At 42.6% G+C, this 27,382-nt stretch overlaps 1 protein-coding gene across 4 annotated transcripts in view; it reads right to left on the bottom strand.

Annotated features, from left to right (window-relative positions):
• LOC105014583 (pikachurin) overlaps positions 1–18,103 on the bottom strand; it is a 33,244-nt gene extending 15,141 nt beyond the window's left edge. For 2 of the 4 annotated variants that reach the window (XM_020052229.2, XM_034296666.1), the window contains exons 1-9: positions 17,555–18,103; positions 12,076–12,185; positions 9,222–9,308; positions 6,978–7,004; positions 6,702–6,819; positions 5,994–6,129; positions 2,404–2,570; positions 1,073–1,156; positions 369–484 (exon numbers count right to left, since the gene is read on the bottom strand). In XM_020052229.2, coding sequence (XP_019907788.1) covers positions 369–484; positions 1,073–1,156; positions 2,404–2,570; positions 5,994–6,129; positions 6,702–6,819; positions 6,978–7,004; positions 9,222–9,308; positions 12,076–12,185; positions 17,555–17,660 — 951 coding nt within the window. In that variant the 5' untranslated portion in view covers positions 17,661–18,103. Of the gene's footprint in view, positions 1–368; positions 485–1,072; positions 1,157–2,403; positions 2,571–5,993; positions 6,130–6,701; positions 6,820–6,977; positions 7,005–9,221; positions 9,309–12,075; positions 12,186–13,102; positions 13,122–17,554 lie in introns of those variants that run through there. The other 2 variants (XM_034296667.1, XM_010877018.3) reach the window with 2 other exon arrangements.
• Between the last annotated feature and the right edge of the window lie 9,279 nt (positions 18,104–27,382).

The following is a 27,382-nucleotide window of genomic DNA, read 5'->3' as shown; positions in this document are numbered from 1 at the left end:
AGACACACCAAGTCCCCACCAAGACACACCAAGTCCCCACTAAGACACACCAAGTCCCCACTAAGACACACCAAGTCCCCACTAAGACACACCAAGTCCCCACTAAGACACACCAAGTCCCCACTAAGGCACACCAAGTCCCCACTAAGACACACCAAGTCCCCACTAAGGCACACCAAATCCCCACTAAGACACACCATGTCCCCACTAAGACACACCATGTCCCCACTAAGGCACACCAAGTCCCCACTAAGACACACCAAGTCCATCCTCTCTCCGTCAAGGTAATGACATAGAGGTTGTACCTGACCCTAGATCAGCACTCCTACTCTGAGACCCTGAATATGATAAGATGCACGATGACCCACCTCCTCAATGAAGACATCGTAGTCAGAGTCATCTATGTCAAACCCATCTTCGTCTTTGATCTTGGCATCGGTGATGTAGCGCTGGCCATAACCACTGCTGTCCATCTCTACTGACCCTGGGAAAACGGACAAAACCAACAGGATCAGACGGCAATGGCAAGAGTTTTGCAAAACACATGTTCCACGCACACAGCGGTGATCGGATCAATGTATTGATTGTGTCAGAGGTCCGGGTTCATGTTATGAGATGGGAAACAACGTACTGCCTGCTTTGATTGGACATGAGTTACTAAGCCGTGAAGCTGCCTATCACATAGATGACTGGGTGGGATGAGGAGTGACTTCTGGGATGCTCCACGGACCGGAACAGTGGGGACCATGGAGTTGGAAGAAGCTCCCCTCTCTAATACTGGCTTTGTGGTGAGAACATCTTCTATTCAACTCCGTGGTGGGGACTTTGTCAACAGCCACTGACACTTTAGGAAGTCCATATTGGTGAGGATGAGGATGATGAGCTAATGAGTGTTGGTGGATGACCACGCTTTACAGGGACAGATGACACGTGTTGGTAGCCTGATCCCAGATCTGTTTGTGCCCCAATGGCAACTTGTCTGTCACTCATGATGATGACTAGGAGTTGACATGCTGTAACGGAACAAATAGACGTGCAAGCAGGGCCAATGCAGTAACTGTCCCAGGTCTACCTGACATCCTGTAGTAAGGGTCCTTCTCCCAATACTGGAACCTGGTCCCCAGATTTGAGCCGGACCAGGCGGACGGAGCCCAGGCTGGGTCCCGACAGACCAGAGGAAACAAAAACACTGGGACATTCAGAATCCACTGAGCGACACTAAATTGTGTACCTTACAAACACCATTGTGTGTGCGTGTGTGTGCGTGCGTGCGTGTGTGTGCGTGCGTGTGTGTGTGTGTGTGCGTGCGTGCGTGTGTGTGCGTGTGTGTGTGTGTGCCTGTTCAGTTAACTAGCAGGTAGAGGCGACAAACAGAAATGTTTCTGCCTTCCAAGAGAGGTAAGAGAAATGTATCGGGCCTTGTTCATTCTTCATAGTATACAAGAAACAGGAGGAAATGTAAACCACAAATAAGACAGGCAGGATGGGTAATGTCCCCCCAGTCACACCACCCATTTCCCAAAATGAGTCCCCTAATGTTTGGCCATTAAGTGGGTTAATTTGGAGTTGCGGGGGTTAGTCTGGTCCAGTAAAATCCTGCCCTTCCCTGCTGGGGGGCAACTGAGCCCCCCCCCCCCCACTATAATCCTGTCTGATGAGGCCGTAACCCGGGACGGGGGTGGGGTGCACACACGTGTTCTGGGACCGCCTCTGCAAACCATCAGGACTTAAGATGCTTAATTCAATCGGCCCAGTTTTAACCCTTGATTTGCCAGGAAGCGTGCTGACGCCAAAGCCCACCAGCAGATCGACAGGGGGGGGGGGGGGAATAACACAGTGAGCACACACACACACACACGTGCCTGATAGTGTGGCAGGGCCCCTCCCTCTCCCTGTTGTGACACCACTGCTCTGGAGCCTCAGGGTTCTCCCTGAATGCTTCCTAAATGGCACTCTCTTTCACACAAGCTACCATACCTTTGACGGGGATCCCATAAAAAGTAATGCACTATGTAGGAAATATGATGTCGTTAGGGACCTAGAACTTAAGTCAATATCAATCAGCCCAAAAATCTTTCCTCCTCCCCTACAACACACACACAACAATGGTAATACGCATTACTTTAAAACAATAGGGGAACAATTTTACTCTGGCCCTGTCCAGGTCAATTGCTTCATCTCCATGGACAAAAGGAAATAGACAGAACACACACACATACATACATACAAATAGTGGCAGGGCAGTTACCTACACACAGAAAAACAAACACATAAGCAGACACACAGAGACAAACATATAGACACAAACACACACACACACAAACACACACAGACAGACACACACACAGAGACAAACACAGGGACACACACACACACACACACATATACAGTGGGAGCAGTTACCAAGTGTGCGGACAGGGTTGTTGATGGAACTGGGAGGGCTTACTCCGTGGACGTTGACAGCCCGGACCACAAACTGGTACTCTGTGTCAGGGCTTAACCCCTTCAGCACCATGGAGTTGGCCTCTATGGGCTCCCTGATGTAGGTCCATTCGGTGTCCATCTCAGGCCTACACGGAGGAGACACCATTAGGACCAGAGAACTCACTGAAAACGTAAACCAAGCTCCTCCTTGTGAGATGGCACACCCTTGTGAGATCTATGATTATAACCATCAAGAAATAATTATTTTATTCAGAACCATTTATTGGCACCACTGCATTAAGTACATTGTGCACCCTCCCTTTAGAGTTAAGCTTTGGATGGTTGTCCTGCTGGAAGACCCAACGACCCAGTTTTAGCCTCCTGGCAGAGGCAAAAATAATCTGGTACTTGATGTGATGAGTCCATGTTGCCATGTATCCTAACATGGATCTTCGCCCACAACCCACAACATCACAGCCCCACGTAACATCACAGCCCACAACATCACAAACCCACATAACATCACAGCCCAAAACATCACAGACCCACATAACATCACAGCTCACAAAATCATAGCCCACAACATCACAGCCTCACATAACATCACAGCCCACAACATCACAGCCCCACATAACATCACAGCTCCACATAATATCATAACCCACAACATCACAGCCCCACATAACATCACAACCCACAAAAACACACCACCACATAACATCACAACACAGCCCCACGTAACATCCCAGCTCACAATATCACAGCCCCTCAATAACACCACACCCCACAACATCACAACCCCACATAAAATGACAGCCTCAGATAACATCACAGCCCCACACAACATCACAGTCCCACATAACATCACAGCCCACAACATCACAGCCCCTCAATAACATCACAGCCCACAACATCACAGCCCCACACAACATCACAGTCCCACATAACATCACAGCCCACAACATCACAGCCCCTCAATAACATCACAGCCCACAACATCACAGCCCCACATAACATCACAACCCACAACATCACAGCCCCACATAACATCACAACCCACAACATCACAGCCCCACATAGCATCCAGTCCATCACCATACTTCAGAGTGGGAATTAGGCTATTTTCTGCACGATCATGGCTCTTTTTAGTACCAGTCTTATGTCTTAGTAAATGTTTAGAAGGAATACATGTTTTGGTGATACTTTTTGCTAGTTTTCAAGTATTACATTGATTCTCCTTAAGCAGGAGAAACAAAACTATGATGTAGTTTTGTAAAGTAAGATCTAGTTTGTTTTGTTATTAAAATGATGTGCCTCTCTTGTGGTGTTTGACAAAGAACTTTGGATTGGTCGTTTTAAGGGTGGCGAGTAAAAGACACCATAAACATCCTATATACAGTGGTTATAGAAAGTCACCAGACCCTTTTTTCCCCTTACAGCCTGAAATCACAATAACACTTAAAATAAGAATTTTTTCAGCTGTATTTAACCAGTGTTTTGGGTTGGTTTTTTTACTCTGAAAAGTAATACAATTAAAACAGTCAAATATCCTATTTTGGATAAGTGAACAACCCCTCTTAGAAATACAATTGCAAACGTACTGAAGTACAACCAACCACCTTCCAGACCACAAAACAATTTAATTGGCTTCCAGAATTAAAAAAAGTTGTTCATGGAAGTCACCATGGGTGGAGAGGTACTTTCAAAAGATCTATGAGATAAAGTTGTTGACAGGCACACATCAGGGGATGGATAGTTTGTACATCCCTTGGAGCAGAGTTAAGTTAAAGGTGGAAGGCAGTCATTCTGTTGTGGGGGTGTTTCTCTTCAGTAGTCCCTACTTGTCAGGATTCATGAGGAGAACCTGCATCCCTCTGCCAGGAAGTTGAAAATGGGAAGATGGCTCACGTTTCAACATGACAGTAAGCCAGAGCACACTGCCAAACAACTGTACAGTGGCTGAAAGAATAGAAGGTGAATGTCCTTGAGTGGCCTAGTCAGAACACTCATCTCAATTCCATCAAGAACTTTTTGAATGACTTGAAGGGTGCAGTCCATAAGTGGTCACCATGCAATCATAACTGAGCAGGAACAATTCTGCAAGGAAGAATGGGAAATTATTCCACAGTCCACAGTAGGTGTGCAAAGCTTGTAGATATGTATACAAATAGGGGGTGGTCAATTATCCAAATATGTTTTTTACAGTTTTAAATGTAATAATTTTTCAGATTTCATTTTTAACTTGGATATTATGGGTTACTGGATGAAAACAAAGATGGAAAAAGTCTGATTTTATGTATTTTAATTTCAGGTTTTCAAATTCATTGAAGTTTTTCACATATGGTTACTAAACTGAACAAGGATCTGGGTCTCTCAAAATTAAAGTACCCCTACCCAGCCTATTGTACTTATACATTGGTGGGAATTCAAGATAAGGATTTAACTGAGGGTTCTATCCAAGCCTAAGTGATCCTTCTTCATGGCTGTGGTGGAAGCTAATTGAGTGAGGGAGTGTAGGCGTGATTCTGGGGATGCCAGACAGACTGTAAATCCTCAGTGACGGGACCTAGATAAAATATCAGAGCAGCCAGAGGTCCTGTTAATGAGACATTTCAGCCTTCCTTGGACTCCCTCAGACCTGAACCAAGGATAATCATCTGTTTTGAGAGATAAGAAAGTTTCATTTGAGAATAAGTTTGAAGGTTGGGTGGGTTTGTAGCTCAAACAATACATACTGCATAGACACCATGTATCTGTAACACATGTATATTCATGAACATTAAGAACATAAAACAATAAAACTAATCATTAATAATTAATTAAAACTAATATATAACATTCTTTTTTATTGGTTTTGCAACTTCTATTGGAAGTGCGCTCCAGAAACAAAGATCTTTTGTGAGGTGAGTTTACGCCTTAATGTGGTTAACTGACTGATTTTACTTAACTTTGCGTCACTTTCTGTGCCACAGAAAATAACAGACGTCTATTTCTGAAAGAGACCGTGCTTTAAAGACTCTTTCTAAATAACTATTCTATCTACCTTTTCTCAACCTTGCCATTTACTATTAGAATCTGGAAATTGATCAACCCACAATCTAAGTGCGTGCTTGTTTTAACAGGCATTGAAACGTCATCTTATCCCATTTGGCTGGGAGCATGAGGACACAAATGAATTTGATGTCAGACTCTTGGCTGGGTGAGCTCATCAGAGTTCAACGTGTACAGCTGGTACATTCATTACTGCCCAGCTTGCCTTTCCATGACACTGATATTTCTGAAACTATATGTCTAGTTTACACAGACTGCGTGAAGAAGAAACAGCTGTTTAAATAATATTCAAACCAATAAAGGCATTCTAACGTCAAACAAATGACCGCCTACAGTGCTGTTAGGTGCAGACATGGCAGTAGCCCAGAACATTACATTTAGGTAATGACATAGGAATTATTGACATTTTGACTATTCTTAAGGTATTTATTTGGATGCAGATACAGCAGACACCATAGCTAGAACCGGCCACAAACTGAAAACAGGGGCAGTAATGTCACTGCGGGGGAAAAACATACCGGATGTAAGCCACAAGGAAGTGTAGAACCGGAGCACTTCCCTCACTCTCGCCCTGTGTCCATGACAACGCAAGCTCAGTGTCCGACACGGCCGCCACATTGGGTTGAGTTGGGGGTGATGGGGGCATGCACATCTCTGTGGATGGACGGGGAAAAACAGCCAGGTCACATGACACTTTAATGTCCTACTGAACTGAAACACGTTCGATTCACAGAGTCAATTAAACTGAAGCTGGACATGCCAGGAAACAGGTAAGCAACAGCTACACAGAAACATGCCTGGAGGACGAACATAGCACGCCACAGCATAACAGCTAACACTCAAAATAAGGAACCTTTCTCCTTGTATGTTCTTCCTGAATTTACCTGTACACCATAACATCAAAACTAAGGGCATACTACCCCAATACAAAATGCAGGGGACCACAACTGTGTCATATTCGCTAATCTGTAAGGACACAGACTGTCCATTGTAATAGTCTGCAGACTGTCCAATTTACCTAGTTTCCAAGGGACCCCAAATCGGGTCCACACCCCAAGTTTTGGAACTATCGCCTCTACACACAGAACACACTTTGGACAGGCCTTGCCTGCACCGTTAAATTAAGAAGAAAGAAACAAAGCCCAGTAGCACAGGAAATAAGGAGTCGAGCATCGGGACGTTCTCTTGGGACCTTGGAGGTCAATGCTGCGGTCGCCTTCTCTTACCCTGTGGAGAGGTGCTGACATCCCTCGGCATGCTGGGACGGCCCTCACCTGCCCATCCATACGCACCAACACTAACTCTGTACTGCGTCGCTACTTTAAGGTCACCAATGTCAACATCCTAGGAGCAAAGGTAAGAGAGTGCATCATGGGTCCTTGTATTAGCACACACACATGCACACACACACATACAAAATCTGGATAAGATCTGGTTAATGAAAGGACATCATTCCTATCAGTCTTACCCTGAAATACTTAGAAATACTAAATACTACTTACAAAGCTTGCTTGTCCATCCAGCTGCCCCTAATAGAGAACAATAGAAAATAAGGGACAACATGATTAACAGTCAACAGTGTTTTCCAAGAAATACCATAATACACATCCTTACATTTATATATTCATAACACAGCTACGTTGATAGACTTCCACCCATGTCATCCAGATGATGCCCTCATGATGAGAAGTGAGCGTATCCGTTTTCATCCTTTAACCTATCAGCCCTCCCCATGGTATTCAACACCACCATCCTGGCACGGCAAGTGCCACGTTTTACCAACTGAGCCACACAGGACACATCACCCTGGCCTGTATTGAACTTCTATAAACCAGTTATTTGATACGTTTCTGTACAGATGCCCACACTGTCACAGTCACTGTAATCTCATTTCCATACTGTTGTGGTTGCTGTAATGACATGTCCCTTCTGTCATGGTTTCAGTAATGACATGCCCATACTGTCATAGTTCCTGTAATGACATGTCCCTTCTTTTATATGGTTCCTGTAATGACATGTCCCTTCTTTTATATGGTTCCTGTAATGACATGCCCATACTGTCATGGTTCCTGTAATTACATGTCAGTTCTGTCATGGTTCCTGTAATGACATGCCCATACTGTCATAGTTCCTGTAATGACATGTCCCTTCTTATATATGGTTCCTGTAATGACATGCCCATACTGTCATGGTTCCTGTAATGACATGCCCATACTGTCATGGTTCCTGTAATGACATGTCCCTGCTCTAGTTTTACACAAAGCAACTTTCCTGCAAGTTTGGGTGCTGTTCCGGATTGCAAATCAAATTGTTTGAAACAAACCTTTAAGGCAAACAAAATAAATGTAAATAGAATTAATACTAAATGCAAAAAGACAAATACAAGCTAGTTGAAGCTAGTTAATATCATTGAATTTGGTCCATATCTGCTACATATCTTATTGTGATTTCTCAAATTCCTTATTATATGCCAAACCACGCACATACATCTTTCCTCGCCCTGAAACCAATGTTAATACAATACCCCTGCTTGGCAAATACCCAGACTACAGCATATTGTACATTATGGCTCCCACATCTGTTACGACAAAAGCATTTGTTTTGCTTGGCATTTGATTATGCTATTTGCATAACTTGGTAAGGTTATAAGTACATAGTAAAAGTCCATAACGGAAGGGGTCAGGTTGGCTTTGAGTATGAGATAACATGACCACAGAGTCAACACTCCTGTCTGTCCCATCCAAAAGACAAAACCCTACACAGGGCAATGTCCCCTTCATTGCCCTGGGGCATCAGGTAGTGATTATGTCAGAGGAAGAGTGCCCCCTACTTGCCCTCTAACATCACTTCCAGAAACATCTGGTCTCCCATGCTGGTCCAGGGAAGGGCCAGCACTAGCATTACCTTCAATGGCACCAAACTCTTCAAATGACCCACTGCCTTCTTATCCCAACACTTAACACTGTTGATTGCAACCATGTTGTGCAGGGGTGTCTCCTAATTTTCTTGGGGAGACGTTACATGACGCAATCCAGCAGCAACTCAGGTGAAGCGACTAACACCAGTATAACATAATGTTATTGTAAAAAACATGTAAATTATATTACAGCAAATATAATGCCAAGCCATGTGTTTCCATGATATTACCGTAATGACATGTTCAATATATTACAGAAATAACATGTCCATGATATTACAGTAATGACATGTCCATTATATTACAGAAAAAACATGTCCATTATATTACAGAAAAAACATGTCCATGATATTACAGTAATGACATGTCCATTATATTACAGAAATAACATGCCCATAATATTACAGTAATGGCATGTCAATAATGTCACTGCTATGACATGTCCATATTGTTACAGTAACACATTGTACATTTATGTTACTGTAATGACAACAATTCATAATGATATTGTAACACATTGTGCATTTATGTTACTGTAATGACATGTCCATAATGTTACTGTAACACATTGTACATTAATGTTACTGTAATGACAAAAATTCATAATGATATTGTAACATATTGCGCATTTATGTTACTGTAATTACATGTCCATAATGTTACTGTAACACATTGTACATTTATGTTACTGTAATGACATGTCCATATTGTTACAGTGCGTTCCAAACACTGTAGGTGGCTCTAGATACCCTTTTCTGGTAAACTGCAGGTTGTAATTCTAAATAAATAAACGAATAAACTGCAACCCCAGTGAGGACAGGGTACTCACGGTGGTCAGCATGTCCAGACTAAGAGGCACCTCCAGCGTAACGGCTGTGCTCACTGGCCGATTGTTCCTCATCTCCGTGTAGAAGACCTGAAACACACACACAGCGGTCAATACATGCAGAATACCATCGACAAGCTTGAATGTACACTGTAAAAACAAGCAGAGGTGAGAAGCTTCTGAGAAGCGTAGAGGTCGCAGGTCAGTGATTAGGGCAGAGGACTTCTATCATATCATGGTCTACTTTGGAAATTGCTTGTCCTCAATCACTTACACACCACATGTTCAAGATCAGCTTCCATTTTTATGCTTTTGTACTAGAAGTGTTTTATTTAAAATAAAATAAAAATTCTAACATGCAAATCGGGGGTTTGCACTGTGGGCCAGTACACACAACAATACAAGATTAAGTGAACTATCCTTTACTGTGACAGACCACAAATCACAAAACATGTCACTGAGCATGACCACACACAACCAGGAAATACTATGAGAAAACGGGATTATGACCCACTACAAATCTATTGGCCAAATGAATAAATAGTAATCTCAAAGCAGTCAACTAGCCATCTAATCCGCTTAGCAGTGACATATGGGCCATCCCGGGAAAGGATCATGTCAAACTGATACACATTAATTCCTTCCTCCACAAAACAAACACTAACAATAATAAGAAACACACTTTTTCTTGTTTTGGGAAAAAAAGAAAAAAAATATACAGTACCAGTCAAAAGTTTGGACACAACTACTAATTTCTGTATTCTTACTATTTTCCACATTGTAGAATAACAGTGAAGACAACAAAAGTATGAAATAACACATATGGAACCATGTAGTAACAAAAACAGTGTTAAACAAATCAAAAAACATTTGGGCAGATTAGAAATGTTAACATGACGCCACGGTTAACTCCCCATCTCATATGATCAGCGCCCTGGGATCTTGGAGAGTCGGGACACCCTTTAACATCTCACCTAGAAGATGTCTAAAAAGGTTCCCACCGTTGTGTTAATTTCATGTGTGTGTGTGTGTGTGTGTGTGTGCATAGGCGGTATTTGTGTGTGTCTACAGTCCATTTTGTATGTGCATATGGTCAATATTAAGGCAATAGATCCAACTCCTATCCTGGAGGGGCTGTAATTGCCCTGGTTTTCATCCTCTCCCTCTAATCAGGGAATCAGTCTTGGGACCACGGGAGAGTGGCCCCAGGATTAATCACCTCTGAGCTTCAAATATTCTTTGTATTTCCTATCCCTTGTAATTAATTGTAGGTAGTAACTGTATACAGTAATGTATTAGATCACACAATGGGAATGAGTGGCTAGGTATGGCCTAGAGCAGACTAAGCCAATGACTCTGTTGCACATGCAAGGCTGCGGCATGGGTCTGATTAATGCCTGCAGCTATTTCAACATCCTCTGTCCTTTATCTTTATCTCCGTCAAATAAAGCATGAACAAGCCGCCAAATATATATATATATATATATAAATAAAAGTGTCAACTAAATTACTTTAGCAGTTGTGCTCATGAGAATGTTTGGCAAAGGTTCTGTGGTGCCTTTTAAAAGATGTTCTGAGCAATTCTACTGAATCTTGAGAGAACAATCCAAGGATAATTCAGTTAAAAAAACAATGTTTTCATGTAATATTCCAATTGTTATATACAATCCTTACCTTATTTTCGGGGAACATTTCTGGTTTTCTGGAATGCATAGAGTTTGTACATTTTAAACTGTGCTGATACAATACTACCTAAGACTAAAGGCATTTGAGAGTACGTTTTAAAGCAGCAATCAAAAAAGTGAAACAATAACAAGGCGTTCTTCACACCCATTTCTGTAAAAAAAGCAGAGAGAAATGGCTGAAGATTTGTAACCGCTGTTAAATTCATAGACAGAGCCATGGATGCAAGGACTGACCAGATGATATAATAACATAATAACTATAACTGTAAGCATGTTTTAAGGCCAGTGTACCTTCCGCAGTTACTATGTTTACAAACACTGTGTAAAACAGGCTAATATCTTAGGTTCTGAAGGACCATTTTAATGTTACAATTGTAATTATTTTCAATCATTATTACTCTTTCTACAGGAGTCACGGGGTATATTTCATGAAGACAAAATGGATGACGCAGCAGCAGATTATCCCTTTATTTAGACTGTCAGCTGCCTGAAAGAACAGAAGTCCCAATACTTAACAGAAGTCATTTTCCCCTGCGGTTCTATGAGAATCCAGCCAGCAGAAAAATGGGTTTCTTTATGGAGACCAAGACAGAGGAAATTAGATTTCTGACAGATCTGATAAGGTATTTTTTTTTTCCTGGTGAGAATGAGAGGCAGTTCTGTCTTCTATTTCTGTCAGTTTCAGATGAGAGACAGAAGCACCAATGTTTGGTAGAGCCATGATGGCAAGTGAAGCCTAAGGTAACACTCACCCACAAGGTTCTCAGAACTCGGCATCCCAAACCGCCTCCTGTTCCCTACCTAGCACACTCCTTTAGACTTGGGCCATAGGAGGCCATTTGGAAAACTACCTCAGGCAGAGGTTGAGGTCAGCTCTGAATTCTGCTAGCCACAGTCCACTCCAGTATGTGGCCGCGTTCAAGACATACTACTGAGAGACCGTACAAATGCAGGCAGCAGATTGAAAGGGACTTAACCAGGCACTCAGAACTGTTCTCTATTACAGCAATGACCTGGGAAGCAGTTGGGGTTAACTGCCTTGCTCAAGCACGGCATGACAGATTCTTCACCTTGCCGCCTGAGAGATACGCCCTGACAACCTTTCGGTTTCTGCTGTAACCGCTAGGCTACCGGTGACAACCATGTTTTGTGAGCCAGCGTGGCATAGTTACCTTGTAGCCGGTGATGGTGCTGACATGGCGCCGGGGCATCTTCCACCGCACACTGAAGGCTGAGCAGTTCACCGTCTCCAACTGGATGTCCAATGGAGGGCTGAGGCGCTCTGTATAGACCAGGAAATGATGTCATCAAAAGGGGACAAGGTGAAAGCGGTGGCACTCGATGGGTGTCACGACTGGCACTGCGGATACTCTGCTCATCATTTTCAGAGAAGCTGATTCAGAGAAGGATATCCGATAATTAGGAGATCTTAAAGCCACCACCCTATTACTGGAACCTGTCGGTCTGGAGCGGAGACGAATCAGTTTCAGAGGAGCTGATTCAGAGAAGGATATCCAGTGATTAGGAGATCCTAAATCCTCCCCCCACCACTGGGACCTGTCAGTATACAGTGTAGAACGGGCTGACATACATCCTCCAATTACTCTGTGTGTGGAAACGTGTCGTTACTTGAATACTCATTTAAATATTTAATGGAGGGCATTGATTCCAACCACCTGCATTCAGTGGACAGAGATGCTTGCCTAATACACATAGACTGCTGCAAAATCTGACACTACCTTTTTATTTTATTTGCCAGTATGTCATGTGTATCCCACTTCTATCAGCACCATGGAATCAATATAATTAAGACTTACATAAGATCATATAATAAGCCTCATGCTTTAACTTGGAACTGAGATATCTAAATCGCATTTCAATAAATTCTTGACTAAATTGCACCTTATCATTATCTGCCAGACATAACCTTTGATTTTGGACAGATTGAGAGAGCACAGAAAACCCTCTCGCCTTGTCTCTTCCGCTCTGCCCGCTTGATCTAGTTGTCCTGGCAGATAAAGCTCAGATACTCGTCTGAAGAGGGGGAGTGTCTATACTCATGGTCTCAGTCTTTACCCCACACGTCTGGGGTGACTGGATCTTGTACTGCAGAACAGCACTCTCAGAATAGTGCACTTTAACTTCAGTCCCGGAGGGACGAATCGTTCTATTTTTCGTTTTGTAATTAATTTAACTAACCTCATGTCCCATGAGTGATTCCAGCGTCTGAATCTTTTAGCCCTCCGGGAGAAGTGCTGAATTGCCCTGCAATAGAGGCTCATTGAACAATGACATCAAATATGCAATGACTAATAGTTGCATCATACCGAGCATTGATTCCATTAAAATGCTGACGGCCTCAGTGCCCTTTCCCTTAACTCTGTCCCCTGATGGAAAAGAAGGCGGCGTTCACACCTGCGTAATCAGCATTGCTCCTGAGGTGGACACATGAACTCGGACCCTCTCCGGTCGGGTTCAGTTGATGTCTCACAGGTTTATTCCACACGGCACCCGGTTCCCTATGAAGTGCATTTCTTTCAACCCGGGTCCACAGGGGGCACTAGGCTACCACACAGGTGACACCCTTGTGAGTGGGGACCGGAAGCAGCCAGGGTGAAATGGTGCACAGGAGCTCTCTCGCACCCACGCGGGATGCATTCTCACTCACAGACCGGTCCCTGGCGGCAGCAGGGCTGCTCTAAGAGGGCACACGGGTCCAGGGGTAGAGAGCTGATCTTCACAGCCAAAACGGAGAGCAGAGTGTAAAGCAGCACACCAAAGCAGAATGAAACAAATGGAACATAAAACACAATAGAATAAAACATATAAGGCTCCTCTCAAGGATCCTACGAAGAGCTCCCTAGCGCGATGCACCAGCGCTCTGATGTCTCTAGTAAAGAAACCCCTGAGAGCAGATCAGTCATCCTCTGGTTTCTTCCATTTCCAGATTTGCTTCCCAGCAGAATAAGAAGGCCAACTTTTCCAGCCTTTTAGGCAAAAGCAGGAGAAGTGTCAGTCGATTCCACTACCCCTAGAGTCTGTCCCAAATGCCATTTTAGCCTCTTTCTTGTGCACTTAATTTTCAGCAGGGCCTTTATACATGCCCCGATGGAATAGTGTGCCATTTAAGCCCCAGCACCAACCGTGTGTTTTAGAGGTGATGTGATACATGTGGACACATCCCTGCCAATCCCCTCGCAGAATGGGACCAGAATGACTGGAAAACACACTGTGGAATACAAAGGAATACAGCTGTCCTAGCCAGGAAGAGGTCAGGACAAAAACCGTGTGTCAGGAGCAACTGCTTCTGACTGTACAGACAGCCGGACGTAATGGTCTCATTCCACAAGGCTTAGAGGTCAGAGAGGGAGAGAGCAAGACACAATTTGGACAGTGGAAGAGTAGACTAGGCGCACAGATATATTTTCCCCTTACAGAGCAATTCCACCACTGTTCCACCTCATATTCATTAGGACCAACTCCATGTCAGTGTCCATATACAGAACGTGAAAACAACTCCATGTCAGTGTCCATATACAGAACGTGAAAACAACTCCATGTCAGTGTCCATATACAGGACGTGAAAACAACTCCATGTCAGTGTCCATGTACAGGACGTGAAAACAACTCCATGTCAGTGTCCATATACAGAACGTGAAAACAACTCCATGTCAGTGTCCATATACAGAACGTGAAAACAACTCCATGTCAGTGTCCATATACAGAACGTGAAAACAACTCCATGTCAGTGTCCATATACAGAACGTGAAAACAACTCCATGTCAGTGTCCATATACAGAACGTGAAAACAACTCCATGTCAGTGTCCATATACAGAACGTGAAAACAACTCCATGTCAGTGTCCATATACAGAACGTGAAAACAACTCCATGTCAGTGTCCATATACAGAACGTGAAAACAACTCCATGTCAGTGTCCATATACAGAACGTGAAAACAACTCCATGTCAGTGTCCATATACAGAACGTGAAAACAACTCCATGTCAGTGTCCATATACAGAACATGAAAACAACTCCATGTCAGTGTCCATATACAGAACGTGAAAACAACTCCATGTCAGTGTCCATATACAGAACGTGAAAACAACTCCATGTCAGTGTCCATATACAGAACGTGAAAACAACTCCATGTCAGTGTCCATATACAGAACGTGAAAACAACTCCATGTCAGTGTCCATATACAGAACGTGAAAACAACTCCATGTCAGTGTCCATATACAGAACGTGAAAACAACTCCATGTCAGTGTCCATATACAGAACGTGAAAACAACTCCATGTCAGTGTCCATATACAGAACGTGAAAACAACTCCATGTCAGTGTCCATATACAGAACGTGAAAACAACTAAATGTCAGTGTCCATATACAGAACCTGAAAACAACACATGTCAGTGATCTGTGGTGAAAAAAAAAATGTAAGGTCCCACTCATTGACATCAAGGTTTCTAGCCAGATGCAGGGCATTTTCTTGATGTATGTAATTTTTCACATACAACATGCAGTCATGGATATTGTGCAGGAGGTGGTCACAATAAGGAAGGACGTTTTTTAACTGCTCTTCCTAGTCCATGTCATTCACAGTACACATGTTTAGGGCATAGGTATACGTTCTGAAATACTCCTGTATGCTAACACCAGGCCACCAACCCCCAAAACACATTCCAATATTATGACAAATGTCATATTGTCTGGTACATATTTAACCAATTGGTTTGATTTTCTCTTTTGGCAAGTATTGGGTTGGGCTTGAGGCTATCGACGTAGCTGAACAAATGTTAATAAACACAATGAAAACATGTAATTCAATAATACGTTTAGAGAAAAGAAAACATGGAAGATTTCATCTCTCATATAAGGGAACCTGAAATATTTTCTTGGCTCTGGGGGGCCTTGGAGGGGAAAAGGGTAGAACAAAGTTTGTTAAAACAAACGAGTTATCCTCACCCATGGATGTTGTTCTTTGACCATTACTATTAAGTAAGATATTTTACCTCAGAACTCGCTTCAGTAGAAATAGTTTTTGGTTTACATAATCCAAAGTCAAATGAAAGACTCAAATATTGTTATACTATATATAATATAGTTAATTTTCCTCTTCAAACAAACCTGCTTAGCTGCTTTGACACGTTGTGTGTTGACCCATGAAGAGTAAGTAGCAAAAGACAAGTTCTTTTTGTTGCTAGATTTTTAGCATTACTTTTAGCAGTAAATGTATTTGTTTCTTTTTGCCCTTTTACTCTGCCATTGAAATTACTCTGCCAGGACATAGAGTAACCTTGCAAAGGAGCTCCCATGGGCATTCATGGTTGGTGTATCACTGCTAGGTGGCAAAACCTCAGGGCTCACTATGAAAGCCAATGGATGATAGCATAAAAACTTAGCTGTGAGAGTTGGAGTGTTTTAGCAGCAAGTAAGTAGCTTTAGCTAGCAAGTCAACCTAAAATAGGTTATATTTCAATTTAGGTTTTCTTATCCAGAGCACTGTACATACACATGTGGACCTTTTCCTGGTACCCTGTGGAAATAGAACCAACAACCCTGGTACCAAACTCTACCATCTGAGCTACACATGACTCAGTGGTGAAACCTTTCCTTAATGACTTCGGAGATTCTTTTCAAGGTGCCTCTAGACCAGGGATGGGCAACTTGGATAGTGGTGGGGGCCACAGAACTTATGTACTAGTCATCAGATTAACTTGGAACACACGTCCATGTATTATATAATTACATATAACACACGTCCATGTATTACATGTAATTATTAACAAATGCATTAAAAGTAACTTTTTAAACCCACAGTAACAATCAGGACTAGCATTGTTCTTTTTCATTAAAACTTTGTCTTAAAAAACTGGTTTTACGATTTGTAAAACATTTTTTCTGATAGTTTCTCTTTAACGTAATTAAGTGTTGGATTAATGAAGGCTATTACGCTGATGCACCAGTGTAGGTGTAATACGGAAGAAGCCACCATATGCGGTCCAAACAACATTGTTTACCCTAAGGCATTTCAACTGGTGACTATCCAGGAAATGGGGGGATCTGGTCGGATCTGGTATACCACAGCATTCCGCCAATCAAAACTCAGGTTTTGAATCACCGGGTTGATAACGTACACCCATACCAGCAGAAACTATATAATTTATCGTGTTATGTAAAGGTCCTCTCGCCTCCTCTCAATCAATCAATCAAATGTATTTGGTAAAATACTTTTAACATCAGCAGTTGTCACAAAGTGCTTCTCCACAACACCGAGCCTCCTCCAATTCAATTCCACCACTCAGCATTATTCACTTTTGCAAATCCCTTTCCTCAATTAAAAACATTGTATGATGATCTATCTGTCATCGAATGTGTGATAATGATTGACTTTCAAGTTCATTTGATTACTGTAATTAAGATTTTATTACCTGTTTGTCATCGGTTTCAATTCTATTCCAGAACATGTACAACTGGTGTCTATACAATGACAATCAGAAAATGTGATTCTACCAGTTAGCCTACTTATCCGATACGTTAATGAAAAAAGTATAGTTCATGTATGTTAAATATTAGCCACCATATAATAGACAACTATATGTTGACCTATAGGACTACATAATATGCAATGTGATCATAAATCAACTTACCAGATCTTCGAACGTTGGTCTTTTTTGCACAAAAAGAAATATGGATCATGCATATTGAAAAGAGCAATAGATATAAAATGCTCCTCTCTTTACTTGTAAACTCCATATCTTCTTTGTCTACAGTTGATACGGTCAAATGTACATTTTAGGCTTTACGCAAATTCCATGCGTCTAATTGTTGGGACGGATGAAAGGCGCAACTGATCAAAGTTTCTAATAACAGAGACTACTAACTACCAATTAAAAGTTCTACAAAACGTACGTGCTCGCGAGGAAGCCAAACGAAAAGGAAATTATTTTCATTAGCGCATGAAAGGTAACAGAGGTTTGACACCTATAAAAGCTCTTTAAGATCAGGTGAACGGACCACGAGCCAAGGGCGTCTACTGTGCCATTGTCGATGCGCACATGGAGACAAGGGTCCTGCGGAAAAGTGAATAAAAATCAAGATCCGGAATGCGTACACTAAATTTACGAGGCACGTAATCTTCTGGTCATTCGTCGTTTGATTTGGAAGTTTGCGAAATGGCAGAGGAGAGTCGAAACGTGAGGACATTTAGGGTTAAGAGGATAACAGGACTCTAATCCACCCAGATGGAGACTTGAAAGCTTGCTACAGCCACTCCGACTAATATAGAAACACTTTGACAGAGCCCGTAATATAAGACTTGCACTCAAATAACGAATATTTAAATGTAGGTATTTAAACTATTACAGGTGGATAAAAATGTTACCCTCCCCAAAAAAATATTGAAGAACGGGCATTCTATAGCCTATGATGTAACTGCGCAGTGGTACCGTAGTGCAGTCTATAATTAGGCTTCAGTATCATTCTTAAGTCTAATTCGACCACATAAGAGGATAGGTAAAGTCAATTGTCTTCGGGAAAATGACTTGGGTTCGATGTTTGTTGATAAAGAAAGGTTTGCTGAGGAGGTATGCAATCATTCTAAAATTAGCACTGTCTAATCACTCACTGTTTTTATTTACATATATTACCTTAATCACTTGGGCGTTGGGAAACAAATAGATGTACACGAATAAACCTGATTGGCTGATAGAATAGTCTGGAGCCCATCCCTTACCCATATGAAAGGGCATTGGTATATAGTTCTCAGATGACGTTGTGACTATAGAACAGGAAAATATTCAATTTCAAACTGTGTAGAGGCCGTCTATCGATGCCTGTATTCAAGAGTCGTAGTTACATCATGAACATTTCATTGCGGTCTGACACCACACGTTTGATTAAGTTCTTAAGATGCGTCCCCAAAATGACACCAAAATGATTCCCAAAATGACAGCCTCTGCAAGACATCTGCAACTCTGCTACCGTGCAACTGACCAGAAACTACTCTTCCCTCCCCAGCAAAATCTCCTGAAGCAGGCTATACATGTCTTTTTTTCCTTTAAATGCGTTGTTGTGATTTGTTTCATTAAAATGAGAGAATATCTCCAATAGCCATGTAGTCAATCGCTGTAGCAATCAAAAAGAAAAATGATTCCACCAGAAATATGGATTGTCAACGTATTTTCAACAAGGAAGACACATTTCTAATGTTTTTTGGGTGTAGTAGTATATACAGACCCGTGACAAATTAAAGGAAAAACCTTTGGAATGAAGGATCTATGCACAGCAACACTATTATATCTCACTCTGTGTGTAGTTCCAAACGGACTGTTTTGCTGACACAGTCTGATCACGTTCCGCACTGACATTCTTAGTCACCTGGGATAAATTTGCTCTTCAGTTTGTCCTTACATTTCGCATTAACACACAAGCGTCACGGTCATCGAATGTGTGCTTTCGACCACAATTTCCGACACGATCCACTGATGTCTGTCACACAGATCTAAATGCAGATGTACATTTTGTCACTTTTTCCTATTGAAACACTAGCCAGTTCAGCTGTCTTTGTATTCTGAAGCTCTTGCCATCGGTGCCCCAATAATTAACCCACTTTCAAAGATAATTTCCTCTTGCCATCTTGATCCAATCATTGATGCAATTTTTTATACATGCCACTGAGCATGATAGGATGTTAATTGCTTTATTGTATCATGCATTCGTTATGATCCAGGTTTTTCCTTTAATTTGTCACTCGTCTGTGTATTTCTATTTGTACCTCTAGAGACGTGACATATCAGCCCCCCCATACAGAATTAAGACTTCTCGGGTGGTCTAAGACTTTTGCCCTGTACGGTATGGTACCATGTCATCAGATGTTGCGTCACATGTGGTCACGTGCAATTAGCAGTAGGCAACTAACTGTAGGTCGCCCATTAAGTGTCGGCTAAATACCTAAAATGTTAGTAAATGTTTTTGTTTTTTTAATGGCGTGGTTTCTCTGTAAGCCTCCGTGTTCATTTTTCAATGACGTGCATCCCAAATTACACTTTATTCACCACCTGGCACATTATTTCTGAACAAGGCCTATTGGGTTTCATTCAAAGTAGCGCAACTGTAGGTAATTTGTGATCCCGCCCATGTCTAAGACATTCTGTTATTCTACCACTGCACAGGAAGCCCTCACTTCACCCTGTGTAAAATCCATGTTGTGGGATTAGACTTAAATCTTCAGTGAGGATGTCAATAAAGGTTTTGTGGTTAGTAGCACTCCTTTTCAAACTCTATTATCTTTCCCTTCAGGTCACTGTAATTTAACCTTCTCTGACTGGGAAGGAAATGAGGAATCACAAGCAGAAGTCAAAAGGAAATTGTTGAATTCGTTACCCGGCACGGCATTGCACCGTTCTGCCTCCATGGGGTTATAGGAGAGAATATTTATTCCAGGAAGATAAAGGTTGATCTCTTTTTTCCCCCCCTTTTTTTAATGAAACTAAGCCAAGAAAGTAAAACAGAATATGATCCAATATGGCTCAGAATATGCAAAAAACGTCTTGAGTCTGATTAAAAAGGTAGTAATCATATTATGATTTACTATTACATACATATTGAATTGAACACCAAAATGGTGTTGTTGTTTTTTTGTGAGACTATCTCCCCTGGAAGTTGCAACAGTGTTTCAACAACAGAAATGTGCATTACAGGACTGATGTATATGAGTAGATGCATCCAGTCAGCCCAAGACATGCATCATCAGTGATTGGACTGAGTGGGAGATAAGCCCCACATTATTGATGTCTAGAGTACCCCACTCTCTTATCCCGCCTCTCTGTTGGAGCTCCCTCCTCTTAACCTCCCATCCTGCACTTCTATTCCTCTCCTCCCTCTCTTATGTATTGCTCCTCCTCTCTCCTACCCTCCCCCATCTCTGTCTCCCTCCCTCACCACCTTCTCTCGAACCCCTCCCTCAGTCTACCCATGTTTTTTGCCCTCCCTCCTTTAACCTCTCACTATCCCTCAGTCCCCTCCATTAATATCCCTCCGCTATCTGAACTCCTCTGTCCTACTTCCACTTCTTTCTCCTCTTTCCAATCTCCCAAAAAGTATATAGTGATCCATAGACACGGTGAACAGGCCAGTGAACTTGAACATAACAATGGAAATGCCATCCAGAAAGTACACAGGGAAAAGGCACCGTATGGAAAATGTCCAAAACCATGACCATGATCAAAACCAATGACTCCCAGCAAACGTAAAGTAGATATAATGTTACAATAGATAAATATACAGACAGACTTGTTTGGGTAAGATACAGTGCTGTGTAATATTATTAGCTAACGATTCTACTGTTATTTACATCCATCTTGAAAATACTGTATATACTGTGCCCTCCAGATTTATTGGCAACTTAGATTATTATGAACAAAATGCAGTGAAATAATTATTTAATACAAAAACGTGCATGCCTCAATTATTGGCACCCCTAGACTGGGGTGAACAACATTCAACTGATGTTGGAGTGGTCATCTATGATACCACTGGGGTATAAATATGATGTGACACATACACTATACTCCCTTCGTCATCCATGGGAAAAGCACATGAACACACAAAAGAACTGTTACAAAGGGTTGTTGACCTTCACAAATCAGGCTATGGCTACAAAAAGATAGCTACACACCTGAAAATAACATCTCCAAAATTAGAGTAACAATTAAGAAATGTGAAACTACTTGAGCTGTGATGAACCTGCCTGGAATTGGACTTGTGTAATTTGCCCTCAGGTACAGTGTGAAGGATTGTTCTAGTGGCAAGACATTCTATGATATGGTGTGATACTAAAATTGAGGTTTTGGCAAAAAATACCAGAGTTTGGTTTAGCGTAAAGAGCCATGGTCAAGCGAAAAATAAACATATCCCCACTGTGAATTCTGGTGGTGGATCTGTGATTTTGCATAGGTCAGTTTCTCATCCAAAGACCCTGTCAGGATACATGGCAACATGGACTCCATCAGGTACCGGGAAATTCTAGGCCAAAACCTGTCTTCCTCTGCCAGGAGGCTGAAACTGGATCATCTGTGGATCTTCCAGCAGGACAACCATCCGAAGCATACCTTTAAATGCCTATGAAAATGTTTCACTCATGAGACAATTAAGCTATTGCAATGGACATCACAGTCCCTGACCTAAATCCTATTGAATACCTGTGGGCTGATGAAGAGAGTCCAGAACCGAGGACCAAGGACTGAAGGATCTGGAGAGTTTCTGTATGGAGAATGGTTTCATATCCCTTCCCCAATGTGTTCTCCCAGCTCATCAAACATTATTAGAGATGAATCAGAGCTGTTATCTTGGCAAAAAGAAGGTGCACAAAGTATTAAATATAGGTGTGTGAATTATTTTCAATAATAACAATCTCCCCTAAACTTATGGTTCATTCATATTATTTTTTCAGTGTAAAGTATTTTATCTTTATTCTTTACTATTTACCTGGGGTGCCAATAATTTTGGAGGACCCTATATAACATACACTACATACACTATATACTGTACACTCACAGAAAGCCTCTTATGTTCTCCACTTCTGTCTGCCTTTACCTTGACATTCAGACATCCAACCAGTGTCTTTGTTCATTGTTATACCTTTATAATATCGGGTTGTTGTCCTGCCTGCTAATATGCTATGCTGGTTTTCAATTCAGAACTCCAATTAATAAAATGCTGCTCAGAATATTTATGCACTAGTTTTCAGCCATATAATCTTGTGCACTAAATGGAGAAAAGGACTTCATACAAAACACCCAATTTCAATTTGTTTACCCAAATGCAAGCCATTTCTCCAAGCTATTGAAGACCGCCAATTCCAGCCACAAAATAACTGGCTTGATGATTTGGGCAATTTTCAGCTCTGAGGAAAAAGAGATAACTTCATTGTTTTTCATAAGTTTTGACACCAACGCTCCATATATACCCAAACAAGCCCATCATTGTATAACTGCTTTACAACATTTGTCCTCTCACAGCATGTTGGTTCCTGTTTCTCACGAGGATGGTAGATGGGCTCTGATGATAGACGGGCAGAAAAGTGAACAGCAGGATGATGTAGCGAGAGATGCTGACCAGCCTGGTACAGAGATGCCTCTGTCCTGCTGATACTCACCAGCTTGATAGGAACCCCTGTCCTGCTGATACTGACCAGTTTGACAGGAGGAGCCCCTGTCCTGCTGATACTGACCAGCTTGGTACAGAGATGCCTCTGTCCTGCTGATATTGACCAGCCTGAAAGGAGGAGCCCCTGTCCTGCTGATACTGACCAACCTGAAAGGAGGAGCCCCTGTCCTGCTGATACTGACCAACCTGAAAGGAGGAGCCCCTGTCCGACTGATACTGACCAGCCTGAAAGGAGGAGCCCCTGTCCTGCTGATACTGACCAGCCTGAAAGGAGGAGCCCCCTCCTGCTGATACTGACCAGCCTGATAGAGCATTGACTTAGTTCACCCACAGAGATCCACTCCAATACCCGAGGCTAAGGTTTCAGATGTTTACAAAACAACCACCCCCCAACCAACCAAAATAGGTTTGCGATGCTGCTATGCCCTAATATTATTAAACACAGCGAACACATTATGATGATTTGCTCTTATTGTATTACTCGTACGATTACATCTGAGGTAGGAGGATTAGCTGCTGTGAAGTAATCCTCCATCAGTATTTGACTAACCTGCATTTACAATTGAATAGTACGACCCTTGGCGATGATGTCATTATGAAATCCACTTCTAGTACGCACAGTTTGGACCTAGATTGAAACCGAAGAACCACTGCACTGTTTTCTGGGCGTTAGGAGTCTGAATAAGTGTATGACATCCCCATCCCAGACCGGTTGTGTAAGGTGGCGATGGAGATAAGGACGGATGTGCATTCTATAAAGGCCCCCCGGGCACAAGTGTCTTTGGAGGCCCCCTCCCCGGGACTCACGAAATGTTCGCGCACACAAAGTCAACTTCCCCTCCATGTAAAACCTCTTCCTGTCCTCTTAGATATACACGTTGATTACGGAAACAGTTTTCAAATCATGATCATCTGAAGCTTTGTTATAGCCTAAATGTTGTGAAAATGTGCTTTTACATCAAGTTAATATCAACAAAAGAAATTAATATTCACATTAAGTCCTTTAGCAAATGCTTTGTTTTATCCAAAGCGAGTTACAAGTGAGGCTGAGAATAATCATACACAACAACAAACTTCAGTACTGTGTCAAATACAACACGTACAAAATAACTCTAAAAACCAATAATAATAATCAATATATACATTATTATTATTATTGGCTCACATTCATGGAAATATCAAGATAAATATACTGTATATGTAATATTAAATACAAAATATTAAATAGTTTTGATATCTAACACATGCTGCTAGTTAGAGGCTATACAGAGGTATAGCACTTGGAGGGACCCTGGTATGGGTTTTGAAGGGACCCTGGTATGGATTTTGGAGGGACCCTGGAATGGGTTGTGGAGGAGGGACCTTTGTATGGTTTGAGGAGTCCTGGTAAGATTTGAGGTGGATCTGGGAGGCCCTGGTATGGGTTGAGGTGGAGCCGAGGGACCCTGGTCTGGTATGGGTTGAGGTGGAAATGAGGGACCCTGGTCTGGTATGGTTTGAAGTGGAGCCGAGGGACCCTGGTCTGGTATGGTTTGAGGTGGAGCCGAGGGACCCTGGTCTGGTAGTGGTTGAGGTGGAGCCGAGGGGCCCTGGTCTGGTATGGGTTGAGGTGGTGCCGAGGGACCCTGGTCTGGTAGTGGTTGAGGTGGAGCCGAGGGACCCTGGTCTGGTATGGGTTGAGGTGGTGCCGAGGGACCCTGATTTGGTATGGGTTGAGGTGGAGCCGAGGGGCCTTGGTCTGGTATGGTTTGAGGTGGAGCCGAGGGACCCTGGTCTGGTAGTGGTTGAGGTAGAGCAGAGGGACCCTGATCTGGTATGGGTTGAGGAGGAGCCGAGGGGCCTTGGTCTGGTATGGGTTGAGGAGGAGCCAAGAGGCCCTAGTCTGGTATGGGTTGTGGTGGAGCTGAGGAGCCCTGATCTGGTATGGGTCGTGGTGGATCCGAGGGGCCCTGGTATGTGTTGTGGAAGGGCCTTGATAGGCTGAAGACTCCATTTGCTCGGTCCATAATCTGGCAGTGGATGGAGAGATTGGCGTTTCCTAAAGGTTTCTTTGGGAGAACCGTCAGGAGAGTGTGCATTTCTTTTTCATATGGATGATTACCTCAAACTGGAGGCCTAAATCCATAGGCCTAGATAACAAATTTTTACCTCAAATTTCAGTGAAGGTTCTTTAAATAAGACACAGTAAACTCATATAAAACCAAATGATTACTGGTTATTTTTCAATTTACTACATTCAACTTCTACTTGCTGAGTAATTCAAGTAGTTTACTTCCACATAAAATATCCTAGTCTGCCATCTACTGGCCCTGATGTGAAAATGTAAGGTGAGAACTGGTCTGAGGTTGTCCCAGTGGAACAAATCCCCATTTGCTTTCTTCAACCACCACAAAAACAACGCCTCCTATTGGCACTAGTAAATCCCTTATCACAACTCTTTAGGAATTCTTGAAATTGAAGGGAACCATTCAGAACCATGTTTAGGTTTTTTTATATTTCCTTTTTTGTTTTTAAAGAACCCCAAGCTCATTTTAAGTGTAACCTCATTCAACACAGCTCCATATTTGTCCAGAGTTTGAAAATAACACTGCCTGACCGTGTTTTCTTGAGGCATGTAATGTTTTCACCAAGAGTCGTGCCTGGTGTGATCTAATGTCAACTACCTGGGGCCGCTGTCTGATTATCTTGGTCCGTATCACATGGTCACTGCCAGACCACTCCCTAATGGGAATGCCAGTGATTGCTGTCAAGATAACATTTCTAGCTAACTGAGCGTCCATGTTGAGACTGATCGAGTAGTTGTTGCAATTATTGAGCTGTCATTGAAATTACTACTTAAGGATCATATTTGACAGGAAGACAGACAAAATATCAACTGAATAAAATAAGATGGCCCAACATACCCTCACCAGGCCCTTTATCAGGAACCCTGAACTGTTTTCAACAGAAGTTTTGCAGTCTAAATAGGCTTTTTGTTTATTAGCGCCAGCAGCAACACAGCATGGACACACCCCTCAGAAGGACTCCTGAGTTGAGTCAAGGAGACAACATGGCCCAACAACGTCATTCTGTGGGGTGGGGGGGTTTGGAGGTCCCAGCAACAGTTCAAAAACATCATCCTGGACCAGTCTGGAGGGCCCAGAAGCAGTACAACAACATAATTTGGGCCGGTCTGGAGGGCCCAGCAGCAGTTCAACAACATCATCCCGGGCCGGTCTGGAGGGCCCAGAAGCAGTACAACAACATCATCCGGGCCGGTCTGGAGGGCCCAGAAGCAGTACAACAACATCATCCGGGCCGGTCTGTAGGGCCCAGCAGCAGTACAACAACATCATCCGGGCCGGTCTGTAGGGCCCAGCAGCAGTACAACAACATCATCCGGGCCGGTCTGTAGGGCCCAGAAGCAGTACAACAACATCATCTGGGCCAGTCTGGAGGGCCCAGAAGCAGTACATGTGGTGTGGATTACCTCAACATCACCAGCGAATGCTTTCCCCCTCATTTAACTCCACCTCCTTTACAAATGTAAGCACGTCTCTCCAGGAGGCTGAGTACAGCAGAGGGGCGTCTTAAATTGCACCCTATTTCCTGCATGGAGTAATGCTGCTGAGGCAAACCCTATGGACCTGGTAAAACAAGTGCAGTTTGGAAGGAATAGGGAGTTTGACATTTGGAACACAGTATCCTGTGAGTGTCACGATCAGGGTGTATACCCGTTACAATTAGCCAAGTCATGTAGAAATCTTGTTGGCCAACGTAACATTATTTCACCTTTCCCTGTGATTTCTGCCCCAATATTATTTATTTAGTCTCGAACTATGCACTTGTTTACTTCACTGCATTATAAGTGAATGCGCAATCTTCCTTTTTTTCTGTTATGAAACTGACATGGAGTGTCCCACATTTCAGTGCAGCCTGACATCACTAACCTGTGTCTGAAACACAAATGCTTCTCCTACACAGAAACAAAATACTTCTCCTACACGGCCCATAGTTTTTTATGGGAATTTGCCAAACCAGCGTGTTTTTTCTGTGATTAATGTCACTGTATCTTGAGATCTTGAGCATGTCTCAACACTGATGCCTGGGGGCAATGCATTGTCAGGTTTCTCACCACTCCCCTGGTTCTAGATTTTACTTAAAACATTTATTTTTATAAATGTTTAACATATTATACTAATTGGCCTCCATGAATGAGTGCTAATGTGCACCAAAAAAGGGGGTATTCAGAAATGTGGATTTTACACAACACATTTGAATTCCCCAGAACAAATATATCTCCAGCCCATTGGGACCCAATGGCCTTGACA

Source organism: Esox lucius, chromosome 13 (assembly GCF_011004845.1).
Source record: "Esox lucius isolate fEsoLuc1 chromosome 13, fEsoLuc1.pri, whole genome shotgun sequence".
Classification (NCBI taxonomy): domain Eukaryota; kingdom Metazoa; phylum Chordata; class Actinopteri; order Esociformes; family Esocidae; genus Esox; species Esox lucius.
The sequence above is the reverse complement of the archived record's forward strand: the minus strand, read 5'-3'. Positions and strand labels throughout refer to the sequence as shown.